The sequence below is a fragment of the Xenia sp. Carnegie-2017 genome, unplaced genomic scaffold, assembly GCF_021976095.1.
Source record: "Xenia sp. Carnegie-2017 unplaced genomic scaffold, XeniaSp_v1 HiC_scaffold_132, whole genome shotgun sequence".
NCBI classification, from domain to species: domain Eukaryota; kingdom Metazoa; phylum Cnidaria; class Anthozoa; order Malacalcyonacea; family Xeniidae; genus Xenia; species Xenia sp. Carnegie-2017.
This window is the reverse complement of record NW_025813439.1, coordinates 7116-22000: the sequence shown is the minus strand read 5'-3', so window position 1 is coordinate 22000 and position 14885 is coordinate 7116. Positions and strand designations below refer to the sequence as shown.

At 38.0% G+C, this 14885-nt stretch overlaps 1 protein-coding gene and 3 long non-coding RNA genes across 4 annotated transcripts; all 4 read left to right on the top strand.

Moving 5' to 3' along the window:
- Positions 1-574: 574 nt before the first annotated feature.
- LOC124433616 lies at positions 575-2702 on the top strand. The gene is made up of 3 exons (XR_006944521.1): positions 575-673; positions 1714-1792; positions 2669-2702. It is a non-coding gene; the product is annotated as an uncharacterized LOC124433616 (long non-coding RNA).
- A 1940-nt stretch (positions 2703-4642) lies between these two features.
- LOC124433615 lies at positions 4643-5124 on the top strand. Its single transcript, XR_006944520.1, has 3 exons — positions 4643-4664; positions 4761-4885; positions 5059-5124. It is a non-coding gene; the product is annotated as an uncharacterized LOC124433615 (long non-coding RNA).
- A 191-nt stretch (positions 5125-5315) lies between these two features.
- On the top strand, positions 5316-6191 carry LOC124433617. Its single transcript, XR_006944522.1, has 3 exons — positions 5316-5360; positions 5442-5526; positions 6110-6191. It is a non-coding gene; the product is annotated as an uncharacterized LOC124433617 (long non-coding RNA).
- Positions 6192-10816: 4625 nt separating this feature from the next.
- On the top strand, positions 10817-12827 carry LOC124433614. Its single transcript, XM_046983402.1, has 2 exons — positions 10817-10948; positions 12171-12827. Exons 1-2 carry the CDS (start codon positions 10817-10819, stop codon positions 12825-12827), a joined length of 789 nt encoding a protein of 262 aa, XP_046839358.1.
- Positions 12828-14885: the final 2058 nt, after the last annotated feature.

Below are 14885 nucleotides of genomic sequence, written 5' to 3'. Positions count from 1 at the left end.
GGAAGGGGAGGGGCTCTAGTCTGGATTCGTACAATACGGCCACCGTTTAATACAGCACGCTTAATACAGGTTGGACTGTGTTTTGAACCTTTCCAAACTTAGAAATTTTCTTAAATTTCAAGTTTTTACCAACTGATTTCTGAACACGTTTATACTTATTAATAAATCGTTTGTAAGGTGCACAATACAAACAAACGATCAACTAAAAACATTAAACTTGACACTAATTCACATTGGTAATACACAATTGACACCCACACATTTCCTGTACACACAATACAATGACGTAAGAACCAGATAACAAATACGGCTAACCTGACGTTTACTCCTCATTTGACTCTGAAGATGACTACCGCTAAGGTTGTCGAAACGTCAGTCAGCAACAACAAAAACAGTCCTTCTCAGGACTATACTAACCTGGATGATCTACATTTATAAACATGTAACGATACTCCCGGGTTCAAACCATTTACTTTTTTACTTAATATACTGTTTATATTTTTTATTTTTTTCACACTTCTAGTCGTAGCTTGACTTAATACGCTACGTACTTCTATTTCTGTAGAATCAGCAGTTGTGTCAATATGTATTAAATCTCGCCAAATATGACCAGAGCTACGATATAAGGGATCGAGCGCGATTTTTACGTCCCATTGTGTTTCCCGGAGAGAAGGTTTAATTTTAGAACTTTTTTATTGTATATTTTATCGAAAACATTGAATTATTGGATAGTCTATATTTTATCTAAAACATTCACTCATTGGCTAGGTCATATTTAGTCTAAAACATTCACTCATTGGCTAGGCTGTGTTTTATCTAAAACATTCACTCATTGGCTAGGTCATATTTTGTCTAAAACATTCACTCATTGGCTAGGTTGTGTTTTATCTAAAGCATTCACTCATTAGCTAGGTCATATTTTGTCTAAAACATTCACTCATTGGCTAGGTTGTGTTTTATCTAAAGCATTCACTCATTAGCTAGGTCATATTTTGTCTAAAACATTCACTCATTGGCTAGGTTGTGTTTTATCTAAAGCATTCACTCATTAGCTAGGTCATATTTTGTCTAAAACATTCACTCATTGGCTAGGTTGTGTTTTATCTAAAGCATTCACTCATTAGCTAGGTCATATTTTGTCTAAAACATTCACTCATTGGCTATGTTGTGTTTTATCTAAGACATTCACTCATTGGCTAGGTTGTGTTTTATCTAAGACATTCACTCATTGGCTAGGTTGTGTTTTATCTCAAATATTCAATCATTGGCTGGGTTGTATTTTATCTAATATAATTTATCTAAGGCATTCACTTATTAGATAAGAAACATATCTATATTTCCTGTTTGTTTTTATTGCGTTGAAGAAATTTTAATGAACCAATCGAGATTTGAACTTCGTCGTCCAAAGTTTCGAAATTAAATTATTTACCATTATTATACCGTATACCATATTTACCAAGTATGAACTTCCTTACTACACTGGTTTTGAGCTATAAATTTAAACTATTATAATATCGAAAGTTTGATTTTAGCATCTTCAAACCAATAGTAAATGGAGAAACTTTTGCCATTAGAATGTGATTTACAGTTATTAACTTCGGTTTGTTTTGGACAGCGGTTCTTTTTTTACGAATACTTTGTTTAATGTATAATATAGCACTCGAATGACATGTTCCAATGGCGTCGATTTATTTGTTCTCGTGTGTATTTCAGGTGGGACAGATTGTTAAACACTCCAAGAAAATATTGCTGGCTTCCAAACCACCTCCCGTGTTAGAGTCATCTTTCAAAGGTGAAGGAAGGTCTTCAGTCAAGGCTGTTAAATGCTTGAGTCCAGTGTCTTCATCTGGAGTCATCTGATGTTATAACTTGAGTCCTTGTGCACTCCAGTCTAGTGTCTTCATCTGGAGTCATCTGATGTTAAAACTTGAGTCCTTGTGCACTCCAGTCTTGTGCCTTCATTAGTAGTGATCTGATGTTAAAACTTGAGTCCTTGTGCACTCCAGTCTAGTGTCTTCATTAGTAGTGATCTGATGTTAAAACTTGAGTCCTTATGCACTCCAGTCTAGTGTCTTCATTAGTAGTGATCTGATGTTAAAACTTGAGTCCTTGTGCACTCCAGTCTAGTGTCTTCATTAGTAGTGATCTGATGTTAAAACTTGAGTCCTTGTGCACTCCAGTCTAGTGTCTTCATTAGTAGTGATCTGATGTTAAAACTTGAGTCCTTATGCACTCCAGTCTAGTGTCTTCATTAGTAGTGATCTGATGTTAAAACTTGAGTCCTTGTGCACTCCAGTCTAGTGTCTTCATTAGTAGTGATCTGATGTTAAAACTTGAGTCCTTATGCACTTCAGTCTAGTGTCTTCATCAAGAATAATCTGATGTTACGACTTCACTCCAATATATTCTTCAGTGTAGTGTTTTTATTAGGAGTGATTTGATTTTGAATTTTGAGTCCTACATTCTAGTCTAGTATCCTCACCAGGAAGGATATGATGTTGAAACCTGAGTCTTTATGTATCTCAGTTTAGTCTCTTCATTAGTAGTGATGTTGAAACTTGAGTTGTCTAGTATCTTTATTAGGAAAGATCAAGCATTGCCTCTTAGGTCTCTGTATATGCTGTAGTATCTAGTGTCAATCCATGCAGCTAATGTTCTTCTCTATAAGGTCATGGTGAGTTCATCGTCGGCTCTCTCTCTCATCATAAACGCACGAGCGTCTGGCTATCAAGAACTTCCCGAATACCCGAGGTCCCTCCCGATCCCTCTGTTAGAAACGTCGAGGTTTGTGATCGTTCATATCCCATGATTATGTTTTGATTGTGTGATTCAACATTTTATCGATATGTTTATGTAGGTCGAGCCGTTGTGGGAGAAATCTAAATCGAAGTCAAGATCAAAGAAAAAGTCTACATTTTACTCGAGTGAATCTGAATCCGACTCTGCGTCGGAATCTGAATCAGGTGCGTTCTTCCCCCAAGTCTTTTCCTACTGGACGCGTAATTAAGTTTATTTAATTTCAACAATAATGCTTGGTTACCAATCTTCAAGCTTATATATATACATATATAACCAAATATGCACAGTTTGGCTGAATAAATCATTTGTGTTAAGCAAGGCTACCCTTTTGTACGCACTGCGTGCCTATTTTTGCATCGTGTTCCCACAGGCTCCGGTTCAAGTGGAAGCAGCGGAAGTGAAAGTGAGAGCGATGAAGGCAGCGAGAGCGTCAGTAAATCTAGCATGGAGTCTTTACCTGGATCGGAAACAGGTAAGAGATCAAGTGGTATGCTGTTAAAACTGATATCTATGGTACCGTTATATTCACAGTCATAGAAAATATAGATCGCTACCAGCACAATATTTGCCTACAAATACCGGGGTTTTCGCGATGGTGTATTGCTGCATGGCTCTTCAGGCAATATGCGTTCTGACAGAAAACAATCCTCCCTTCCCAACGAATGGTGGGGTACATTAATGGTGTATTGCTGCATGGCTCCTCAGGCAATATACGTATTGACAGAAAACAATCCTCCCTTCCTACGAATGGTGGGGTACATTAATGGTGTATTGCTGTATCGCTCCTCAGGCAATATACGTATTGACAGAAAACAATCCTCCCTTCCCTACGAATGGTGGGGTACATTAATGGTGTATTGCTGCATGGCTCCTCGGGCAATATACGTATTGACAGAAAACAATCCTCCCTTCTCTACGAATGGTGGGGTACATTAATGGTGTATTGCTGTATGGCTCCTCTGATTAAATATTTACTTTAAGCAATGTTTCCGCCTCAAGTTTTCGTAGTTTGACCTTGTCTTTGGCTTGTATGGTCACATAGTTTACTCATGACAAGACCTCATTTTGTTTTTACATGATGGTGCAGTGTGGAAATGTACCAGAATGTACCCTATTGTACGTATTTCACACCAGAATTTGAAATGGCTACTATAATATCGTGCGCTTGAAAATGACAAACAGTTAGACTTAGTATAAGGGTTTAACATATTTACAACTTCACAATGCAAAGCCTCGGGCTCCGGGAAACCTTTGCCAGCACATTAATGCAACCCCCCGGGAAAATCTGTTTGCTTCCTGTCGGATAAACATAAGTCTACTCCATAGTATGTGATATAGACTTATTAAGGAATAAATAAATAAAAAAATCTCTTGCAAAACGTCATGCGTTTAAAAGCGTCCGCGCCATTCATTTTCCTCTGATACCTCCCCCCTCCTCAGTTTTTGTCATTCAATTTCGCTTTTCAGAAAGCCAAGAGAGCGACGTCGAAGGGGGAAGGAATGAAAGAGCAAAGAGTCGAAAAAAATCAGAAAGTCAGAGCAGCATCGAGTCGAAAACGAGTGAAGAGTCTTCGGATAGCGACGCCGAGTCCTCGGAAAGCGATTCGTCACAGGAGAGTGACGATGCTAAACAAGAAACGCCAGCGAAAAAAGTGAGATAAATTACTGTGCACACTTTCAAAGGATATGTATACCACTGTTTGAAAAACGAGAAATAATTCAGCTTTTCACATATGAACTGCAATTAATTAATCACAATATTTTGTATATTGAGGTCGAAACGAAGAAATCCGATGATGCTCCGAAGAATAAACGAGTTTCTAAGCCACCAACAACAGATCATTTGCTTTCGTTTGATGAAGATAGTAAGCTCACTCTTTAACGGCTTAACTTGTGGCACTGAAATCACCAATCCGATTGATTTTTTTCCTCTATACGAAATACTTTAATATTTTTTATAGTTCCTGTGGCTCCTGTTGTAAATGGTCCTGCACATAAGAACATTCTTTCTCCCTCGCTGGTGGACGATATGAAAACACTTTCCATTGGTGTCGTACAGAATGGAGTTGCTGCGGTTGTGCAAAAGGTACATCGATGACTTAAGTATTCAATGCGCATGCTCTAGATTAAGGACGAGGTCCTTTTCAACTGATAACAATGAAAGGCTACAGATGAATAGCAACACAGCCAATCGCCTACTTGAATTGCGCATTACATGACACGTGATCAAATCATGCTCAAGCCAACTTCCTCATGTAGGTCGTAACGGACTTCTCTCAATTGAGGACTTATGAACTGCTCAATAAGATGGCTGGTCGTGGATTGAAGGCTCAATACAAGTTCCCCCGGAGTCCGTGTTTGTATTCGACTACGATGGTCGCCGTTGAAGTAACATTTACTAACAGCGGCAGTTCATGTGTTGAAAACATTCACGTTGGCAAGAAGGTAAATTGCATTCTAAGTCATAGTCGTTAGTAGAAATGTGCTTACTGAGACTCTGTTTGTTTTCTCGTCTTAGAAAGTGGGACTCGGCTTGAAAATAGCCGATTTTCCTAAGATTGGTGAGTTGTCTGCTTAGAAAAAATATTAACCTGCAAATCACCTGTGAATAATTGGGATGGGGTTGCTTTGCTCTTGTTTAGAATCGATCGGTATTGGTTCTACAGTCACCGTGAGCATGGGGATAGATTTTAAGGATACTATACAACCAGTTAGTTTTGAGATATGGTATGTCGCGTTACTGTTTTTATCAATTATTAATTATCTTTTATCATCAAAATATTTCCGTTGAAGTCATTGGATTTAGCATAAAAAACAAGTCAATGTGTATATCTCGACTCGATTGGAGTATATAAACTCAAGTTTCAACATTACGTCACTCCTGATGAGAACACTAGACTGGAGTTTATAAGAACTCAAGTTTGAACATTACGTCACTCCTGATGAGAACACTAGACTGGAGTTTATAAGAACTCAAGTTTCAACATTACGTCACTCCTGATGAGAACACTAGACTGGAGTTTATAAGAACTCAAGTTTCAACATTACGTCACTCCTGATGAGAACACTAGACTGGAGTTTATAAGAACTCAAGTTTCAACATTACGTCACTCCTGATGGGGACACTAGACTGGAGTTTATAAGAACTCAAGTTTCAACATCAGATAACTCATAGGACTCAACAGATCTCTCAAATGAAGACACTAGACTGGTGTATATAAGGACCCAAGCTTTAACATAAGAGGATAATTTAGAATACCTAGCAGCAAAACTTTATCATGCGTTCAAATTGATCTCGCTTTTTCACCAGCACGAAGTCCGATAAGTTTACTGTCAAGTTGAAATGCCCGATGGGAGAACAGCTTCACGCGAGGCCGATAACGGAAAATGACTTTCTTACTTTGCAAAGTAAGTATCGCGGTTATAAATTTTTATCTTGCTTATACAAATGCATGTAAAATGAAATTATTACAGAAATATTGACTTACCATAAATTATCTTCGTTCACAGAAGTTGTCTGGTATGAATGAAAGCTCTCTGACTGTGGATATCCCGCAGGAGAACTGCGAGGAACGCGTGCTCGCGTCGAAAATCCTGGGTTGTGCGAGTGTAGCGGCATTACCCAGAAATAGCAGCTTAAATTATTATAGGTTTTCTGGGTCGGCTACTTCATCCGGGGTCCCCGTATTGATAACTGTCGAACTTAAGGAGTATGGAAAGAGAGTAGGATTACGGTGAATTGCGAAAAAATGACAATCAATTCAATTTTGGCGAAAGAACTGGTCGCCGCTGTGGGAAAAGTATGATACGTAAGTTCCCCAGATGTAAGCTGAAGGAGGGAAAAAATTCAATTATCCTTGTTGGGTAATACAATCCACGTGTGTGGGTTGTGAAGGGGGTATAAAACGCACGTGCTTCGCACATGGCCTAAGTATTCTTATGATTTTGTAACTTGCCCAAAACTTGTAAGCTCGCTCAGACTATTTTGCATTAGAAATCTGCTGTTTCGAAATTTCTTCTAAATGGCCAAATAATATAATGAATGCTAGGAAAGGTGGTAACAGTTCCGAACCTGGAAAGGTCGAAATTTATATTACTGTTAGTATTTTTTTCCAATCAAAAATAATTTACAATGAGTCACGTTGGCATTATCTTTATGTTTAGAAATTTCTAACCAACAACGTCGTTTTCGAAGTATTTTCAATTGTAGATTGCCATAATGTGTTGATCTACCCTAGATTCGCCACTGAATGATAACTCTGTATAATCATTAGCTGCTTTATCAAACCAAGAATGATTTAATATGTATATAAGAACTCAAGTTTCAACATTACGTCACTCCTGATGAGAACACTAGACTGGAGTTTATAAGAACTCAAGTTTCAACATTACGTCACTCCTGATGAGGACACTAGACTGGAGTTTATAAGAACTCAAGTTTCAACATTACGTCACTCCTGATAGAGAACACTAGACTGGAGTTTATAAGAACTCAAGTTTCAACATTACGTCACTCCTGATGAGGACACTAGACTGAAGTTTATAAGAACTCAAGTTTCAACATTAAGTCACTCCTGATGAGGACACTAGACTGGAGTTTATAAGAACTCAAGTTTCAACATTACGTCACTCCTGATGAGAACACTAGACTGGAGTTTATAAGAACTCAAGTTTCAACATTACGTCACTCCTGATGAGAACACTAGACTGGGTTTATAAGAACTCAATTTTGAACATTACGTCACTCCTGATGAGAACACTAGACTGGAGTTTATAAGAACTCAAGTTTCAACATTACGTCACTCCTGATGAGGACACTAGACTGAGTTTATAAGAACTCAAGTTTCAACATTAGTCCTCTGATGAGGACACTAGACTGGAGTTTATAAGAACTCAAGTTTCAACATTACGTCACTCTGATGAGAACACTAGACTGGAGTTTATAAGAACTCAATTTTGAACATTACGTCACTCCTGATGAGAACACTAGACTGGAGTTTATAAGAACTCAAGTTTCAACATTACGTCACTCCTGATGAGAACACTAGACTGGAATTTATAAGAACTCAAGTTTCAACATTACGTCACTCCTGATGAGAACACTAGACTGGAGTTTATAAGAACTCAAGTTTCAACATTACGTCACTCCTGATGAGAACACTAGACTGGAGTTTATAAGAACTCAAGTTTCAACATTACGTCACTCCTGATGAGGACACTAGACTGGAGTTTATAAAACTCAAGTTTCAACATTACGTCACTCCTGATGAGGACACTAGACTGGAGTTTATAAGAACTCAAGTTTTAACATCAGATAACTCATAAGGACTCAACAGATCTCTCCAAATGAAGACACTAGACTGGTGTGTATAGGACCAAAGCTTTAACATAAGAGGATAATTTAGAATACCTAGCAGTAAAACTTTATCATGTGTTCAAATTGATCTCGCTTTTCACCAGCACGAAGTCCGATAAGTTTACTGTCAAGTTGAAAATGCCCGATGGGAGAACAGCTTCACGCGAGGCCGATAACTGAAAATGACTTTCTTACTTTGCAAAGTAAGTATCGCGGTTATAAATTTTATCTTGCTTATACAAATGCATGTAAAATGAAATTATTACAGAAATATTGACTTACCTTAAATTATCTTCGTTCACAGAGAAGTTGTCGGGTATGAATGAAAGCTCTCTGACTGTGGATATCCCGCAGGAGAACTGCGAGGAACGCGTGCTCGCGTCGAAAATCCTGGGTTGTGCGAGTGTAGCGGCATTACCCAGAAATAGCAGCTTAAATTATTATAGGTTTTCTGGGTCGGCTACTTCATCCGGGTCCCCGTATTGATAACTGTCGAACTTAAGCAGTATGGAAGAGAGTAGGATTACGGTGAATTGCGAAAAATGACAATCAATTCAATTTTGGCGAAAGAACTGGTCGCCGCTGTGGGAAAGTATGATACGTAAGTTCCCCAGATGTAAGCTGAAGGAGGGAAAAATTCAATTATCCTTGTTGGGTAATACAATCCACATATGGGGTTGTGAAGGGTATAAAACGCACGTGCTTCGCTTACATGGCCTAAGTATTCTTATGATTTTGTAACTTGCCCAAAAACTTGTAAGCTCGCTCAGACTATTTTGCATTAGAAATCTTCGAAATGGCCAAATAATATAATGAATGCTAGGAAAGGTGGTACCAGTTCCTAACTTGGAAAGGTCGAAATTTATATTACTGTTAGTATTTTTTTCCAATCAAAAATAATTTACAATGAGTCACGTTGGCATTATCTTTATGTTTAGAAATTTCTAACCAACAACGTCGTTTTCGAAGTATTTTCAATTGTAGATTGCCATAATGTGTTGATCTACCCCAGATTCGCCACTGAATGATAACTCTGTATAATCATTAGCTGCTTTATCAAACCAAGAATGATTTAATATGTATATAAAAAAAATCATGAAGGACTCTACTTTTTAGTGAAGTATCAATTCCTTGTTTGATTTATTTGAAACTGAAACTTATTCTGTTTACAACCTTCTGTTGTAGCGTACGTTGTCTTACGGAGAAAGGGATTGGTGAGTGGGGAATCGTCCACCATCATGAATCCATGATAGTTTGATATTGTTTTGGGGGCGGGGTGGGAGGGGTTCTTTAAAGCTTTTGTCATTACCACGTTGAAATGCTTTTTGTTAGAAAATGTTTTCGAGTTGATCTTTTAGAGTGCGTGGAAATTACATTCAAAGAAATTTTTTGCACAACGGTATAGGACAAATAAAATCAGTCAGCTGTTGTCCGTTATTTCTCCTTCTAATCCACAACTCTTGACGACTGTCTTAGTCACGCGGTACACTAACCTGCGCGAATTTTTGCTCATGACTTAGGACTTTGGCTTTGTGGCTTTGAATGTCAGATCAATTTTAACGAACAGTTTGATTACCGTTCTTCATACCCAATTCCTGCTAGCCATTAATTGTAATGCTTACATAGCTGGGGGGTGGTGGGGGTGGTATGATTGAAAACCATTGAAAACTCTGTAAAAGAACCATTGCTTCAATAACAACGATGATGCAAGTAGATGTCCAATTCAAGTACACGTTTTAAAAAATTCAAAATGGCGGCAAATGTGCTGTGCTCCGTGTTGTCTCCGAAAATCTTTGTAAAAGTCAAGGTTCTTGTAGTTCTCAAAGTGTAAATGCTGCAAAATCGGCATTTTCGTTTTCCAAACCGAAATTAACGACTAATAATTCCACTGAACTTCGTTGTTGATTTCCAAAGTCGTAATTTTTATTTTCATGTATTTTTAAGACACGTAAAATTATCTTATAACTATCTTATTCTTTTGTAAATCTTCAACACAATCAGCGAGACAATATTTAGTATGAGGAACGCAAACAGGAGGTTAGATGTCCTGTGGTGCAGCAAGTGAAATGCGCCGATCAAATATATGAATATGGTCCTCATTTTTTTCAGCGAACTACAGCCGTCTCAGAAGAACTGCTCATCTTTAAAATCAGCCAACATTTAGAATTTGCATGAATCTGTAGCTAATTTCTAATCCCCAAAGAGGCATAGATGCTATTGAAATGAATTTCGTGAAACTTGCAATAAACAGTTGTCGCAATTCGTATGTATTATTGTTTTCAAATAGCTTTGAAGATATTTTGGAGATCAATTACTGCTAAAGCCCGCCGCACACTGGAGGAACTTGCCTACGAAGTGTCATTCGTGATACTTGGCGTAAGCACTTCCTCTAGTGTGCGGTGCCGTTTGGAGCGCTTTTTGTCACGCGTGTCACTTGCATCTGATATTCAACATGTTGAATAATTTTTGCCACGAGTGATACTTTACTCCAAGTGTGCGGTGAACGAAAGCTTCTAGCTTACAGCTTCAATCTAATACGCATGCGTTGTGTGCACTCTGATACAAACATGGCGGCTGCAGCGTGCGAAACGTACGACTCAGACTCAGATTCATGCGAAGAAAATTGAAGCTCGTCCGAAGATAATTCATATTCACCCGAAGATGAAGAGATATTGTTACTTCTTCTATTATTACGCCGGCGGCGAAGACGACTTAGGGCCAAAAAGCGAAAGATTTGGACGAAGAAGTGGATTTTACGTCGTGAGTCTCAAGGGGCATTCGCCAATCTTATTCGTGAGATCAATGTAGAAGACCCAGAAAAATTTAGGCAATATCATAGGGTTGAATGACGTTCGTTCGAGGAGATTTTAGGTATAGTGTCGCCACATATTGAGAAAAAAGATACACAACTGCGAGCTTCGATTAAGCCTTCTGAGCGTTTGTCAGTAACTTTACGCTTTCTTGCAACAGGTATGTCTAAACTTAAAAACAATTTAAGTATCCTTTCACCTTTTGACAAACCACAGACTTGCAGGGTATGACTTTCTGCTTTTGAGCAGATTTGTTACCTTTGAAAGGAGGAGTGGAAGGATTTTATGTCGCATTATTCATTCACTTGTTGAGTAGGTTTTCTAATGTGTTGATGGGTTCATTAATGCTAAAGTAGTGTTATAATGCATCCTATGAAGCAGCCAGGGTATAATGTATTGTTATTAAAACATGCCTAGGAGAATCTTTCAGAAGCTTGTCCTTCCAGTACCGAATAGGAGAAAGGACTATCTCTGGGATTGTAGAAGACACTTGCAAAGCATTGTATGCCATATTAAAAGAAGAATATTTGAAGGTTTATCTGAACATGTTTTATTTAATAAATGTGCAATGAACTGTTTGACTATACTTCAAGCCACATCATCATCTGTCAGTTTGAAGACCACCTATTTTGATTAAATATAGTTGATTCTTCTCGTAAGGAATTATGTAGCGGAGGACTTGCTTAGTTGAATGGAGATGTGGGATAGTTGTTTGTCGAGGAATGTGATATGATTGTATGGGCGAAATTGGTTGTATTGCGGTTGTACCACCACTGCTTGTTGTGAATCCTGAGTTAGCATTCCAGTTTGAGCCTGGAATATAATATTGTTTATTTGATGTTGGGCCAGATGACGTGTTGCACTGTCCAAATCTGATAGTGCTTGAGATACATATTTTCCAAATGCATCATATTGTTTTGAAGTTTCATCAGGTTTGGGTTTCTTGTTTCTTTGAGAAATTGAATCAGAAAGATTTTTATCAAGGAATATTCGTGATCAGCTTGCCTCTTTTGTGTTAATTTGCCTGGATTTGAGTGGTTCTTTTGTTGACTTTACTATTTCAATTGTGTCAGTATCATTGTTTTCCCATGATTCATTTTCAATTGAGAAATTGTCATCTTCAATGCTGTCATCAAGCTCTACAGTGCTGAGATCTGATGTAGGTGTTGTACATGACACCTAAACAAAAGATTGTTCATTTTTAGACTCCTTGCAAAGAAGAAGATTGGTTGAAAATTGTTGGTGACTTTGAAAGCAAGTGGAACTACCCATGCTGCATAGGTGCCATAGATGGAAAACATATTAGTATCCAGCAACCTACTGCAAGTGGATCAGAGTTTTTTAATTACAAACATTACTTCAGTGTTATTCTCTTGGCCCTTGTTGATGCTAATTACAAGTTCATTTATGTGGATGTTGGAGCAGCAGGTCGTTCTGGGGATGCTGGAGTATTCAGAGATTCTGCATTGAAAAGGGCATTATCATCCAACATTTTAAATCTTCCCTCTCCACAAAATGTACAAGGGATAGCAACAAAAATACATTGTCACATTGTTGGCGATGATGAAACCTTGTCAACCAACCTGATGAAACCTTATCCTCATCGTAACTTAGAAAAAGGACAGCGCATTTTTAACTACAGATTGTCAAGGGCACGCCGGGTAGTTGAAAATGCTTTTGGCATATTTGCACATAGATGGCGAGTGTTTTTAACCACTATCAAACTGACCCCAGACAAAATAACCGATATTATATTAGCTGCCTGTTGCTTGCACAATTACATGATCAACAAGAACAAAGCAACATATACCGTAGCAGTTGACCAAGAGAATGCAGATCACACAATATCACCTGGAACTTAGAGGAATGACCCAAACTTAACTGACATGCAGCGTACATTAGTGCCTAATACATCTAGAGGTGCAAAAGTTCAACGTGAACTGCTAACAATTTATTTCAACAATGATGGAGCAGTGCCATGGCAAAACCGAATTGTTGATATGTCATAAATTTTAGTTACATATAAATATTTCAAGAGTATTTAAACCCAATGAAAAATGAATTTAACTGATTTATACATGTCTTTGAGTGTAAAATTCCATACCGTATCCAAGTTGGAAACAGACGCCCTAAAAGCCACGTGGGAGCTAAAACTGTAATTTCTCCAACAGCCACGTTGACCGTTTCGTAGGTTTTTCCAAGCACTCCCACTTGCTGATGGTTTCTTGGCTTTCACGTAACTATTTCGTAATGCTTTCAATTTAGATTTTAACCATGCACTGCAAAATAAGCGCTAATAATCACTAAGACATTTCACAGTTGAATCAACAAATTCAATTGAATTTGACTTACCAGTTTGACCCAATTTTCAGCCAATTCTTCCAAAGCACGCTCTCTCATTTCTCTGTTTTTAAACTCTGGTGACCTAACATCCTATAGGCATGGGTATTCAGGCCACAAATCAGCGATTTGGTCTTCCAAAATTGCTTCGGCAACAACTGCACTGGTAGAGCTGGGGCTCGCCGCCATGTTTTTTGTTGTTGTATCAGAGTGCACCAAGCATGCGTATTAGATTGAAGCTGTAACCTAGAAGCTTTCGTTCACCGCACACTTGGAGTAAAGTATCACTCGTGGCAAAATTATTCAACATGTTGAATATCAGATGCAAGTGACACGCGTGACAAAAGCGCTCAAACGGCACCGCACACTAGAGGTGCTTGCCAAGTATCACGAACGACACTTGGCGTAAGCAATTCCTCCAATGCGGCGGGCTTAAATCATGCTAATTGTAAAACGCCGGCTGCATGAGCAGTTTTGAGACACCCTGTAGAGACGGACATCTAGTGTTTATCATTATTTTAGATGTTTTCTTAAAATATAGAGATATTCGAAAATCTCATATGGAGACATTTTCGTGAGCGATAAATCTTCATTGAATTAAATTGTTGCAAAAGTCATTTGCCGCAAATTTGTCAATTTCAACGTTTGATTCGTTATATCATCGACAGTTTTAAATACTTTAATTTAGTCCAAATTAGTAGTGCAATTATGACTTCTCGTCTATAAAATGGCAAACCTAATTGGTTTGCGTTTGTTTCGTTTTTGAAAATGTGCTTGCACAGCTGCGATGCGGCGTTTATTCGCTGGAAAAGGAATTACTGCGAAGCGATAACGCTCTTTGTCGCTTTCTTATATAAATTTATAACGAGCTTTTGTGAATTTTAATAGGTCCATGTTAACGCACATTTCAATCACAATTACAATATACGGACGTATAATGCAGATGTAGTTGGAAACAAAATGCAACAAGGCAAAATTTTTATCGAGTTTTGAGACTCACTGAAAAGCTTGAACACAGCTCTATTGCATTTGCAAAGTGGAATATATAGGAGAGAAGAGCACTTCATAGAAAGTAGCTCAGATATATCAATCTTATCGCTATGGAAACTTTTATATTTTTCATTGTCGCAATATCTTCATTTGGCATCGTTGGAAATACCCTTGTGATCTTCGATATTAAAAGAAAAATTTTGTTAAAGAAGAACTTCTACTTTCTTGTCTTGCATCTCGCGATATGTGACGTATTTACAATGTTGAGCATATTTCTCCATTTGATATTGGATAACTTTCTTAAAAGCGCTTTAATATTGTTTAACTGCTTAGATATAAATGACATTTATTTTTTCTTTCAAGTGGCGTTTGTATCATGATGCTCATTTCCGTTCTACGTTATCGTGCGATAGTTTGTCCATTGAAACTTTCTCTCAGTCAACTGAAGATAAAATCGTTTGTGGTTTAGCGTACATCATTGGTTTGGAACGACTGTTGGAATGACAATGCGAGAGTGCATCCTCGAAGTATGGATCCTAAACGCCTTCGTTACATTTACGAATTGTCTGCGTTTTATGCCTGTTTCTACA